General features: G+C 48.6%; 1 protein-coding gene across 1 annotated transcript in view; it reads right to left on the bottom strand.

Moving 5' to 3' along the window:
* Positions 1 to 437: 437 nt before the first annotated feature.
* Positions 438 to 13,609, bottom strand: part of BARX2 (BARX homeobox 2) — a 71,253-nt gene continuing 58,081 nt past the window's right edge. The window contains exons 3-4 of the mRNA XM_060105325.1: positions 9,262 to 9,346; positions 438 to 704 (exon numbers count right to left, since the gene is read on the bottom strand). Coding sequence (XP_059961308.1) covers positions 438 to 704; positions 9,262 to 9,346 — 352 coding nt within the window. The remainder of the gene's footprint in view (positions 705 to 9,261; positions 9,347 to 13,609) is intronic.

Here is a 13,609-nt window from a genome sequence, read left to right as displayed (position 1 = left end):
ACATTAAATTCTCTTTTAAAACTACAGAAATAAGTGCTGAGTCAGCAAGGAACCTGGGCATGCTGCCCACTCCTCCATCCCGCTCTGCTTTGACTGTCCAGAGGCTGGCTGGAGCATCCTCTACCACACCGGGGGGCTTGGACCCGGACAGCCCCACAGCATCACCCCAGCTGGGGTCGGCAGTTCCAAGGCACTGTGTCCCTTAGTCAAGGGCATCTGTGGCTAAAGCAGCCTTTCAGGAAGAGCAGGCCGAAGCCAGCAAATCTTCCTCAAAGTCTCGAGGTTAGACCTGTGGGCAGGAGGGAGGGAGGGAGCCGGCGGTGGTCTTCTCCCCGCAAGTTACCGGCTACCGGAAGCTTTCCTCTCCCTGGTCTCCCTGCATTCCCTCTTTCCTTCTTCCCAGTCTCCCCCTTCCCGCTCCCACCAAGAGTTTTATTTTAGCTTGATGGCGGGGGTTCCAAAGAAGCTACTGGCAACTCCTGGGGCTGGCCTAGGGGCTCAGCCACCTCTACGGGGACACCGTGCACTTTTGGTTCCTGCGTGTCACAGAGCCCCTCCTGGCCCTGGGAGGGCTCCCAGTGCTCCTTGCTCTGGGCCTGGCTGTTCAACTTCTCTTCAGCTTCAATCTCTTCTGATGTGGGGATGGAGTTCTTCTTGGGACGACCTTTGGGTTTTGTGGGCGCTTCCTGTCCACCTTTAAGAACCTACGTGGGAGAAAAACAGTCATCAAAGGTAAGAAATAACTCCTTCCCTCCACTTTCCCACTCCCAAGGCCTCTAAACCATTCCTTCCCATCAGTGAAGTCGCAAGTTATGGCAAAAAGTATTCTCCACGGGTCACCTGCAGTCTACAAAGACAGCTTCATTCATGAAAGACTCAATGCACTTTTAGTCAACATCACTTCTATTGGTATTAAATACAATGATCATAAGCACATGAAAAAATCCAACTTCAATGACGGGGAAGGAAATGAAAGTTAAAATATGAATGTGATAACAAGTTGACAAGTTATAAGGAAAAGACAATATTTGTAGCAAACAGGAAAATAAACACGCATATGCTAGTATAAAAGTGTAATTGGTACAGCTTTTTCAAAAGACAATCTGAGACTGCAAATCAAAAGTCTGAAAATGTTCATACCCTTTGACACAGAAATTCCATTTCAAACAATTTAGCCTAAGGAAGTCATCAAAGATTGGGACAATGATTGATGTGCAAAAACGTTCAAAAAAATGGTTATAATAGCAAAGATCGGTTCTAACAACAAAAAAACATACTCTAAGGCTTCCACCATATGATTGAATACATAATTATAGTATATGGCAAAGAGAGAACACTTGAAAACCATTACAGTCATTATATAGGAGGATGTATAACAACATGGGAAATATTATTAATAAATTTTTGTGAAAAATGGGTTCTAAACCAGCATAATTTAATTTGGTGGCTAGACAACTACACACCACCCTGTTTGTAGTCTCAGGATCATGGATAATTTAAAATTTTTACATTCTGTTTTTTTCTGTACTTTCTACTTTTTCAACAATGATCATGTATAAGTATTTCTGAAATCAGAAAAAAAAGACGTCATGAAACATGGTTTTGTAGTGTTCAAAGAGGCAGCGCACAGAAGAGAGTGTTCTAGCTTTGAAAGTGGAATAACTAGATTAAATTCTAACTGTGCTCCTTATCCACTTTCTCTCTGGGAGAGTCCTTTTAAGACTCTGAGCCTCAGTCTCCTAATCTGTAAAATGGGATAAGCATACTTTCCTGCACAGGGCGATGGTGAGGGGAACCAACAGGTAATGTAGGGTAAGGGCCAGAAGTGTTCCTGAGTGTTCCAGAATCTGCCTCCCACCCTCCTTGCCTGGGTGACTCCACTGAGACAGTGCGTGTCCTGGGAGCCTGACCGGACCTCCCAAATCTAAGTTAAATGCCCTATGAGCACCCTATCAGAGCACCTTTCAGATACGCCTGTCACTGCATGTTTACTTGCCTGTCCCTCCCACCCAGTCCCTGCACACGGCAGGCGTTCAATGACTGTCATCGAATGAACTAACCTTTCTCAACAGGCCTTTCCATAGAATTGAAGAAAGATATGAAGTAAGCAAAATAATGAGAACCCAATGGCCTTTACTGATTGCAAATGAGTTGCACATTTATTATCCCAATTCGTGACTTACATAAGAGTTCCATGAGGTAGGCGGGGATAATTTTAAAAATATTTTTATTACTTTGGGTTATAACTGGCACTCCTTCTTCCACTGGCTCTGAACTCTGGCTGGTGTAGCTATTGACCTGGGCAGCTCGTGAGAAGGGCTTCAGGAGGACCTGGATTAGCACAGATAATCAGGACTGGGATATATTTTCGCTACTTACACACCTTTTGTAATCTTAGCTTCCTCATTTGAACAGAAGCTCTTTGAAGGTAAATCCTGCATCTATTCCTTGCTTTGTGCTCCAAGCATCCAACTTCCAACTAACTTTCTATACAGTTGTTTAATATTTACTGACTATATCTCTTTCCTCTAAGAGCAGCAGAAGAACTCCGGGTGCTGAGTTGTAAGAATGAATGTAGTAACTTGATAAACCATAAACTCTTTTTTTAAAAAAAGCTTTATTGAGATATAATTCACATACCACACATTTTATTCATTTATAGTGCACAACTTAGTGATTTTTTGTATAGTCACAGAATTGTGCAGCTCTCATCAGAATCCAATTTTAGAACATTTTCATCACCCCCAGAAAGAAAGCCCATACCCATTAGCAGCCACTCCCCATTTCTCCCCTGCCCCCCAACCCTAGGCAACCATGAATCTGCTTTCTGTTTTTACAGATTTGCCTGTCCTGGACATTTCATATGAAGGGAAACATACAACATGTCATCCTGTGTGACTGGCTTCTTTGACTTATGTTTCCAAGGTTCATCCATGTTGTGGCATGTGTCAGTTATTTCATTCCTTTTTTTGGCCAAATAATATCCATTGTATGGATATACCACAATCTGCTTATCCATTCATCAGTTGATGGCCACGTGGATTCCTTCTACCTTTTGAATACTGTGAGTAATGCTGCTGTGAACGCACGTGTACAGATACCTGTTTCCGTCCCTGCTTTCACTTCTTTTGAGTCTATGACCAGAAGTGGAATTGCTGGGTCAAATGGTAACTCCGTGTTTAACCTTTGGAGGAATTTCCAGGCTGTTTTCCAAAGCAGCTGCCCCCTGTTCCATTCCAATCAGCAGTATATGAGGGTTCCAGTTCTCCTCATCCTCGCCAACACTTGTTGTTATGTCTTTTTGATTCTAGCCATCCTAGTGGGTGTGACGTTGTACTGCGTTTTAAATTTGTACATCACCGACAACTAATGAAGGTGAGCATTTCTTTCATGTGCTTATGGGCCAGTTGTATATCCTCCTTGGAGACATATCTATTCAAATCCTTTGCCCATTTAAACATGTGGTTGTCTTTTTTTATTACTGAGTTATGTGTTCTCTATATACTTTGGATGTAAGTCCCTTATCAGATAGAAGATTTGCAAAGATGTTCTCCTGTTTTGTGTTCCTTTTTCACTTTCTTGATGATGTCCTTTACAGCACAAAAGTTTACACTTTTGTTGTTGTTATTGTTGCTTGTGCTTTTGGTGTCATGTCTAAGAAGGTTTTGCCTAACCCAAGGTCATAAACATTTACTCAAAGAGTAAACATTTTCTTCTAAGAGTTTTATAGTTTATTGTTTACACTTCGGTTTATGATTCATTTTGAGTTAACTTTTGTATATGGTGTGAGGAAAATCGTAAGTTCTCAATAAAAGCCTCCTTTTAGCTGGGCATCTGCTCAGCCACTGTACTTTCAACCCAAACAGCTAACACAGAGATGTGAAGGGGACCTCTAACAAGCTATAGATGCTGACAGAATCAATCTCTGGGCAGAAGACGTCCCTACATTCCTTTTCATGTAAGTCAGTATCTGATTTTGATTTCAGTCTGAGCACAGGCTGTTGAAAGCGCCCAGATGTGCCGAGATGAAGTTGATATGTTGAAAGCAGCCCCACTGGGTATGAAGGAGGTTATATACAACTGAGTTGCTCCGTGTAGTAATCAAGTTATAAAAGGGCAGGTCTAAGGAAGCTGCCTAATTGGCAAAAGAAAGTCCAGCCCAGGGCTTCCCTGGTGGCGCAGTGGTTGAGAGTCCGCCTGCCGTTGCAGGGGACACGGGTTCGTGCCCCGGTCCGGGAAGATCCCACATGCCACGGAGCAGCTAGGCCCGTGAGCCATGGCCGCTGAGCCTGCACATCCGGAGCCTGTGCTCCGCAGCGGGAGAGGCCACCACAGTGAGAGGCCCACGTAGTACCGCAAAAAAAAAAAAAAAAAAAAGTCCAGCCCAGCAATTAGAGAACACCACTTACACAGCTTGGCTAGACCCCACCTGGCTGTTTTCCTACAGCAGGAAAAAAAATCAAAACCATCAGACCATTTTCTAAATGGAATAGAACATTCCAGCACAAGCAATAAGTAGGAGATAACTACCCTCTTGGCTGCTTTCCACACTTGACCTCTGGCCCCTGCCTCCAAGCATACCTGCGACACACAGTGATCTCACAACCACCCCACACCAGCAGCTACACACTCGCGTGCACCCTGCGGCCCTTCTCCCAGGACCCCTCCTCCCCAGGCATCCCCAGAGCCCATTTAGTCCCCTTGGTCCAGAGAGGCCAGGCAACCCCTTGCTGGTGAGGTCACACACCCCTGGGAAAAACACCTAGCACACCATCTAGTTTTATTAGCCAGGCCCGCTGGCAGCCGCCTTCAAACTCTAAAACTAGATTCTTCCATGTCCTCCTGCTGAGGATGTCAGGACCAGGCCTCTCTGTCCTTCCGGATGGGCACAGGTGGCTGGGGGACAGGCACGTTGATTGGAGAGCCTGGATGTCAGAGGAACCTTCCACCTCTCCCATTTTTCAGGCAGGAAACTGAGCAGACAGAGTGGTTTGTCATGGTGGAAAAGCAACCTAAGGCAGAGCTGGGATATGAACACAAAACCCTGATCATTTGAATCTAACACTTTTTAAAAAAAATTTTTTGGCTGTGCCACACGACATGTGGGATCTTAGTTCCCCAACCAGGGATTGAACCCATGCCCCCTGCAGTGGACGCACAGAGTCCTAACCACTGGACCGCCACGGACGTCCCCTGAACCTAACACACTTATCAGTATTTCATTGCATGTATGTAATGTGTAAGGAATACGTACGATGTGAAGCTGATATTTCTTCTTATTATTTACTTTTTGGCGGCATTGGGTCTTAGTTGCAGCACTTGGCATCTTCGTTGAGGCATGCGGGATAGTTCATTGTGGTGCGCGGGCTTCTCTCTAGTCGTGGCGTGCAGGTTTTCTCTTCTCTAGTTGTGGTGCACAGGCTCCAGGGCACGTGGGCTCTGTAGTTTGCAGCAAGCGGACTCGAGCTGAGGCGCACGAGCTCAGTAGTTGTGGTGTGAGGGCTTAGTTGCCCTGTGGCATGTGGGATCTTAGTTCCCTGACCAGGGATCAAACCCATGTGCCCTGCATTGTAAGGCGGATTCTTTGTCACTGGGCCACCAGGGAAGTCCCTGCAGCTGATATTTCTGACTCAAATATTTATCTGCACTTAGCCAATCTCCCAGCAGATCCTAGGCCATGGACTTATTAACCCAATGCTTTTTTTTTGCCCCTTTTTCTCTATCTTTATCTGCAGCTCTATGGAATGGTAAGAGCCATGTAACTGACAATATTTCCCCAAAGCTGAGAAGTTCGCAGTCTCCAGTAGGGATCTCTCCCCAGCACACTGTTTAGCAGATTTTCTGCCTGTAGATGGGAAGTTCCACTCAATTCAAGCCTGAATGCTAAGGCGCTGACAGGGAAAGGCTGGCGGGCGGGGAATGAGGATGCACAAACGCCCAGGACTGTCTTAACCAGAGTCCCGGCAGCCTACAGAATTCATTTTTGGGTTATCTCTCCTGGCCTCCAAAAGTTTACATTTTCTGGAGACATGAATTCTGTGGATAGGTAAATAATTCTAAAAAAATAAGAACAACAACAATAACAGCTAACATTTCTTGGCTGTATCCTGTGGGGTAGGCACTGTTCCGAGTCCTACAGGGATTGGCTCAGTTACCTCATCCGCATCCCTATAAGGTGGACGTTAGGCATTTAATGATGAAGAGACAGGCACGCAGAGGTTAAGTCACCTGCCCACGATGACATGGGTAGCAACTGGTAGCAGCTTCCCGGAACTGTTGGCTAGCTGGAGACTTTCGGTGAGAAAGATGATGATGCACGTGGTATGTGGCCCACCCGGTTCCGTGACTAGGAAAGGAAGGTGCCGCCCATCTGGACCCTCTCACAGAACAGAACTGTATTTTGGAGCTGAAAAATACCACTGAATGATGAGGTACTGCCGGTCCGCTGCAGAGCCCCGTGAACCCTACTGAAACCAAAGCCAAGCAGAAACAGGATGGAGGGTGAGCATCCCACCGAATGTGCAAGATCACATTTTCCTAACCTGCTACAGGTCACACGTTGACTGGTAAAAACTAGTCAGAGATGCTATCTTGGTTCTGGCAGCGCTGTCCTTGGCAGAGTGCAAATAACTCTGAGAAGCAAGTGCTAATCTTTTTCCAGTTCCGATGAGGTTTCTTGCCTTGAGACATCTTTCTTACTCAATTATCCTTTTCTTCCCCGGTCCCTGCAGAGACAGCCTTGAAAGAGTTTTACCAGGAGAAACTATGAAGCAATCAGGATCCCAACAATGCCCTGCTGTCCTGGAGGAGTAAGGATGTGACCCACACCCAAGCCACTTCGCACTCATCTTCACTCCAGCCGTTCTGAGGTCCTTCCTGCGCCCCATGTACTCCTGTGACACCCTTCCCACTTTCACCTGGCACGTGTCTATTCATCCGCTAAACCCCATTTAGATGGCACCTCTTCTGGGAAGCCCTCCCTTCTCTACTGACTCTGAACCTTGTCAATGCTTCCACTGTCGCCCTGATCACACTGAACAACGAGCAGCTTACAGGTCTGTCTCCCCCACGTGACTGAGTACCTTCTTTGAATTTTACTTTTTAATGGATGGGTTGGTGTCTTATGGTCGCATCTCCATTGCCTGGTGAAAGTAAGTGCTCATGAGATGAAATGAAATGGAGTCTTGTTTCCCAGAGGGGCCTGAATCCAGCTGGGCTGTGGAATGCTCTCTGAGGTTAAACGTGCGAAGTTTCTTCCATTTGGCTTCATACGACATTGATAACCATCGACACCCGGCCCATGGCTGCGCCAGCAGCGCGGTGGCTGGTGGAAAACAGGTGACGTCAGAGGCAGAGGCACACGTGTCCCCCACGGGCACTGGACGACGCTGGCACAATGGCAGGCTTTCAGTTTGTTCACTGTCTGACGCATGACAAGATCGCTGATAACCAACTTAAACAACGCCTCTGCCACTCAGGAGACGCTGATTTCGATGATAATGATGGACAGGGAAGGAGGTGGGTGGTGGAACTTGCACAGAAAGCAGTGAAGAGACTTGCCCAAAACCAGCCAGGGAGGGGCACACCTGGGAACACGGCCCAGTGTTTCCAGCTCCCAAATCTGGTTCCCTTAGAGATCAGTCCCCCAAAAGGTTTCATGGGTGTCTTAGCATTCTAGAAGGTGGGGAGCAACAATATATTTAATTGAACCTTATTTATCCTTCAGTTTCACCTTCTCCCTGCAACCTGTCCCAATACCTCTCCACTGGACTCCTATGGGGTTCTAAATCTATAAACAACCAGCACTTAATTACAATGTGCTCCTTTGCTGCTTCCTGGACCTTGCTTCTTCAACTGGATCATAAATTCCATAAAGACAGGGCTCTGTTTTGTTCCATGACCTCCTATAGTGCCTAGGACGAGGCGTGGTTCACAAGAGACACTGAATACGTATCTGTTGGTGCATGCAATATATGTGTGTCTGTACATGTGTCTGGCATTGCCGCCTCACTGGGAGAGCATTCATGGGCCAGGCCGCCTCCATCTGAAAATCCTTCCACCTCGGGGGTAGGTCTTTCTCTTTGTTAGCAGGCAATAGCAAGAACTAAAGTTTTCAGAAAAAAAAATATTGGACAGAAACAAAATTGAGAAAACTCAAAATCTATTACCTATTATCAAAAAATACTGATTAACTTTTTTTCTTTTTTCTGAAAACTAGGTGGTAGGGAGACCTCAGTTATTTGGTAATTGTGAAAAAAATTCATATTCCAGCCCTTGCGACACCAGGAAACATGGCTTGTGAGCAGATGGCTTAGCAAATTAGAACGTCATGCAGGCAGGCCTGAGCTCCTGAGAGGAGAGGGGGCCAGTGGGATCCAGTGAGGATGTGCAGAGGCCTGGGTCAGAGGCCACGGTGCATATGGTCTCTGAAGGATCGGAGCAAGGCTTCTTCCCACCCTCATCCCAACCCTCCTCTTTTCTCTGGGTTTTGACCTTGACCTTGGGGTTTACAAAACTGGAAGTGAAACCCAACTACTTTGGATTTAACTGTGCTTTTTCAAAAAAGGAGGGGTGGTAAACCATTATGAAATAGAGTTCCTCAAAATGTAGAGATGTTTATACTAATAAGTTCATTTAAAAACCAAACATGGAACAGCTCATCAGCTAAGCACAAGAGCAGTATTAGGGAAACCAGAGTCACTATACCATGTGTATCAGAGGAACCTGGGTGCTGGTTAACACCCCCTGTCCTGGGAACAGGACAGGGAAGCAGAATCCTGGGAGGGTCCTCGAGTTCTGCATTTGTACCTCCCACCCAGGTTACTCTGACCCCGCCCACTAGAGCTGAGAATCACTGCATTAGGGGGACACACAGCTACAAGAGCAGATGTGCCCTGTATATCCTGTAAACAAAGAGGACTGGCTTCTATTCTTAGCTATTGGTGGGAGGGGGAAGGAAGTTCTTTGAAAAGTCTAGCAGGTGGGGTTAAAACCCGCAACTGAGAAGCTTGGGGGCTTTCTTTTTATTGTATTTCTAATGAAACTGTGAAAAAGAATACCCTTCTGGTCAGGAAATCCAGGTCAGAAAGAATGGCTTATCCTATTAATTCAAACAGCCTCCCTCCTAGCCAGCATCTTAAAAGGCCTTCCAACCTCTGGAGCTCAGACCACCAAATGGTCCTTCCTGCTTTCTTACCAGACCTGTAAGAAGAATTTTTCGTGTCATGATGGGCCCATGGTAAGACCCACTCTCTTTCTTACCATTTTCTTCCATTTCATCCTGCGGTTCTGGTACCAAGTCTTCACCTGCAGTTGAGTGAGTCCCAGAGACTGGGCCAAGTCCAACCTACAAGGCACGAGAGACAGAGGAAGAATGAAGAGGGGAAAGGCAGCAAAGGTGGGGTCCTGTTGGCTACCTCTAGGCACTGCTGCCAACGCGTGAACCTCCCCATTAAACCAATTCCTCCCCAAAGAGCTTTGCTTTCCTTCCAAGAATCCTATGGAGGAAACTCTGGGAAGCTAAGAAACAGATGCCCAAGCCCAAGGACTGTCTGTCTACATTGGAATTGAAAAGAATTTCTGAGCCTTCACTGCAAAGTCCTCTTCCTGACCCGATAGGCTCTTTACTCTGATCCCGTACAAAAGGAAGGCCCTGCTCCAAAATCCAAACTGGGGAGAAAAGGTAAAGCCGTACTTTCCTTCCCAGAATCCCGCTCATCGCTCAGACCCGGCTCAAGCCCCGCCTCCCGGAGGTGAGCCTGCCTGCTGCCCCTCCCACCAAGCAGGCTGCCTCCTCTACCCAGGTTCCCCATCACCCAGGTGGCTCTGAGTTCTCGCTGGTCTCTGATTGCTTCACATGATTATTTCTGCCTCCCTAACTGAACTGCAAGAGTTGACTTCCTAACTCAACTGCTGCTTTTACAGTCGCGAAAGTGCCGACCGCACTCTGAATCCAGAACAAAGGCTCACAAATACCTTTTGATGGATTGACTCATCCACCATCGCCGCCCTCAACCGTTATGATGCCAGCTTCCAAAATAAACATTACACCCGTAGCGCCTTCTGCTTCCCATTTCACGGCTGAGCGTGGTCCTGCATTTCTCTGTAGCCTCCTGCAAAGCCCTGAATGTCAAAGCCGTTCCCGGGGAAGTATGCAGTTGGAGCTAATTCTAACAACACGGCACCTGTTTCCAGAGCACCACCACGTCCCAGGCTGTGTGCAGAGCCCCTGACATGTACCATCTCGTTTATTTATTTTTTTTTACATCTTTATGGAGTATAATTGCTTTACAATGGTGTGTTAGTTTCTGCTTTATAACAAAGTGAATCAGCTATACATAACATATATCCCCACATCCCCTCCCTCTTGCGTCTCCCTCCCACCCTCCCTATCCCACCCCTCTAGGTGGTCACAAAGCACCGAGCTGATCTCCCTGTGCTATGTGGCTGCTTCCCACTAGCTATCTATTCTACGTTTGATAGTGTATATATGTCCATGCCACTCTCTCACTTCGTCCCAGCTTACCCTTCCCCCTCCCCGCGTCTTCAAGTCCATTCTCTACATCTGCGTCTTTATTCCTTTCGTTTGTTCTTTTCATGTCTATTCCTTCCTGCTGTGAAGTAGGTATGATTATTCCCGTCTTACGATGAGAGATCTGAGGCTCAGAGAGGCTAGAATCTCTCAGCGACCACGGCGAGTCCTGTCCACCACCTGTTTTTTGTAAATAAAGTTTTATTGGAACACAGACACATTCATTCGTTTACATGTTGTCTGTGGCTGCTTTCGTGCTAAACCTCAGAGCTGAGCAGTTGTGACACGGACCGCATGGCCCACAAAGCCTAAAGTACCTACTCTCTGGCCCTGCATGGAAAAACTATGCTGACCCCTGCTAGGTGGTCCTAGAGAAAGAAGTGGAGGTAGGGTTCAAGCCTGCTGACGTCTGTGTGCCTCCCCCTGTACAGGGGCTCCCTCCACTCATCGGCCTTTCGTACAAGATAGGTCTGTCGGAGGGAGGCTCTCGCTCAGGCCTTCGGGGACGCTGCACCCCAAGGAGCCGCAGACAACCCGAGTGGAGCATATGAAACGGGAAAGGGAACCAGGCTGAGGCTGTCCACCTCAGTCCCTGAGACTGTTGGAAGTGCTGACCTGTGTTTACTGAAGACAACCCCAGGTCCACCTGAGCACCCACTGGAAGGCCCACCTCTGGCTGGAAGGAGCCCACACGAGCTGCCCCCCCTCCAAGGTCCCAACCCTGGTCCCTGGAGCAGCGTGGACTTGTCATGCAGCCCCCCTGACACAGCTTGAGCAGGGACCACCACTTCGGGAGGCCCCGGGGTATCTGAGGGTTGAGCTGTGGATGTAACGTCCACCATCTCACAGCAGCCTGCACAGCCGCCAGCCTGGGCTGTGGGGAATCTCGGGTGCGAGTCCTCAGCTGCAACTTTCTCTAAGCTGAGGAGTAACGAGCAACATCTCACCATCAGGGAGACCAGTGGGTACAGGAGTGAAGGTTCCAGGTGCAGCGGCCCAGCCCCCCTGCTCTGAGCAGAGGGCCCAATTTCAATCTCCGATAATAAAAACTGTGTTCCTTCCAGGAACTTCAGCTCCTGGCTTCAGTCAGCATGCACACAAATCTGCTTGTCCCAGTAAAAGGGCTACTGGAAGGTGACGGTTTTATTGAAAGTGATGAACAGACTGAAGCTAGTAAATTCGCAGCGCCAGCAGCCCTTACTCTCCCCACTAACGAAGCCTTGCTTCCCAAGTAGCTGTTCATTAAAGCACCAAGAGCCCAGGGGGCCATCCCACAGGTCTCCCAGGTCTCCCCCACCCCCAGACAGGTTCTCCCCAGGCTCCCCCTGTGCCTTCCCGGCCGGTTCACCTGAGGCCATCAGGTGCATTAGTGAACGGGAAGGTTCAAGTTCACAGCTCTGCCACCGCATTAGCCAACGAGGTGAGCTCACTTGGGAAAAATGCGCCCCTGACTCACTCTGGCTCCAGAAACACGCTTCACTGTCATCAGCCTTCTCTCATTACCTGCCACCCTTACAAATTCTCACTACCCTGCATATTCGCTTAGAAGGGGTCACCCAGGAAACTGGAGAAACAAACAGAGGGGAAAGAGGGAGTGCACTGTGGGAGGAGGGCGTGCTCATGGCCCCGGTCACGTATGAAGTGAGGAACAGCTGGCAGGGCGGCTCAGGCTGCAGCCTCCACGCCCACCAGAGGGTTCTCCTCCCCCAGCAAGTGGATGAAGCCCGCGTAGCTCACCTGAGAGGTGCCTGGGCAGGTATCAGGAAGCCCCAGGAGGTTTATTTAGAACAAGCGTTTCTGCGAAAAAGATTTGCTGACTTCCAAAATAGGCCTAAAACGTCACCCGAGCACGCTGATTCATACATCGGGGTGCCCACCCTTCCTGGGTGACAAGTACATGAGGCTCTCCATTACACGCTGGGGGCACCAGAGGAACCATTCGATACCTAGAGATCCCATTTATTAATCCCCAGTTCACAGACCTGTCTCCACCGTCTGCCCGAAGGTGCCCCAAACTGCTCACGTCCGAAACAGAACACAGTTCCCTCCAAACCCACTCTGTCCTCAGTCTTCCAGCTTCAGATTATGCTTGTCCGCCTTACCTGGTGGCCCATCCAGGAACCACAGAATTCTCAGCTCTCTTCCTCACGCCAACATCTGTCTGTTCCAGCTTCAGAACTGTTCTCCGATCTAGTCTCTCCTCTGTTCCCACCTTAATTCAGGTCTTCAGTGACCCTCCCTGGATTCTGTCTACCTGCTTTCCCTGCTCCGTCTCTTCCCTAACAGTCGCCTGTGGTGCCACCAATGTGAGGATTTGAAAAGTAAATCTGGCCACGTCGCTTCCAGCTCCACATGGCTGCTGACGCACAGCCTACACGACAAAGTCCCTAATCTTTGGCCAGACGTACAGGGTCCTTCCCACCTCTGCAGCCTCATCTCCCACTGCGCCCCCCCTCCACACCTGAAGCTGGAGACGCCCGACCACCTGCAGGGCCCTCAGCACGCCCCGGCGAGCCCGTCTGTGCCCTTTATGTGTCGCTCCCTCTGTGGAGGGCTCTCTCCCTCCGGGGATGAAAGCTCTTCTGAAGAGGTTGCCTCCTCCGAGAAGGCTTCTCAGCCCCCGCCAACATACTCAGCAACACCTCTGTGCTCCTGCAGCCCGCGGGAACGTGCCGGCACCCGCACCCGGCGTCGTGATGTCATTGACGCAGCCTCGTCCTTCCCCGTGACCTCCTCTAGAGCAGGTCTCTCGTCTGCTACTTTCTGGACCCATAATCCCTGCCACAGTGCCTGGCACACAGCCGGTGGGTGCTCAACTAACTGAATCGGTAAACAAGTTCCCTTCCAGTCTGCTCTGCCATCGCATTAGCAAACGAAGTGAGCTCACTTGGGAAAAATGCGCCCCTGACTCACTCTGGCTCCAGAAACTTACCCTTCCCCCCCCCCTCACTTAAATTTTGGTCAAACAGCTAATAAAACAGCTTAAGAGATGCATCTGAGTTTCCTTCCCTCCTCTTTAATAGGAGTAGGGTCAAACCTGATATGGACAAGGCAGGGAGCAAAAGAAGTGAAAAAGTC

This window comes from Mesoplodon densirostris, chromosome 7 (genome assembly GCF_025265405.1).
Source record: "Mesoplodon densirostris isolate mMesDen1 chromosome 7, mMesDen1 primary haplotype, whole genome shotgun sequence".
Taxonomy (NCBI): domain Eukaryota; kingdom Metazoa; phylum Chordata; class Mammalia; order Artiodactyla; family Ziphiidae; genus Mesoplodon; species Mesoplodon densirostris.
The sequence above is the reverse complement of the archived record's forward strand: the minus strand, read 5'-3'. Positions and strand labels throughout refer to the sequence as shown.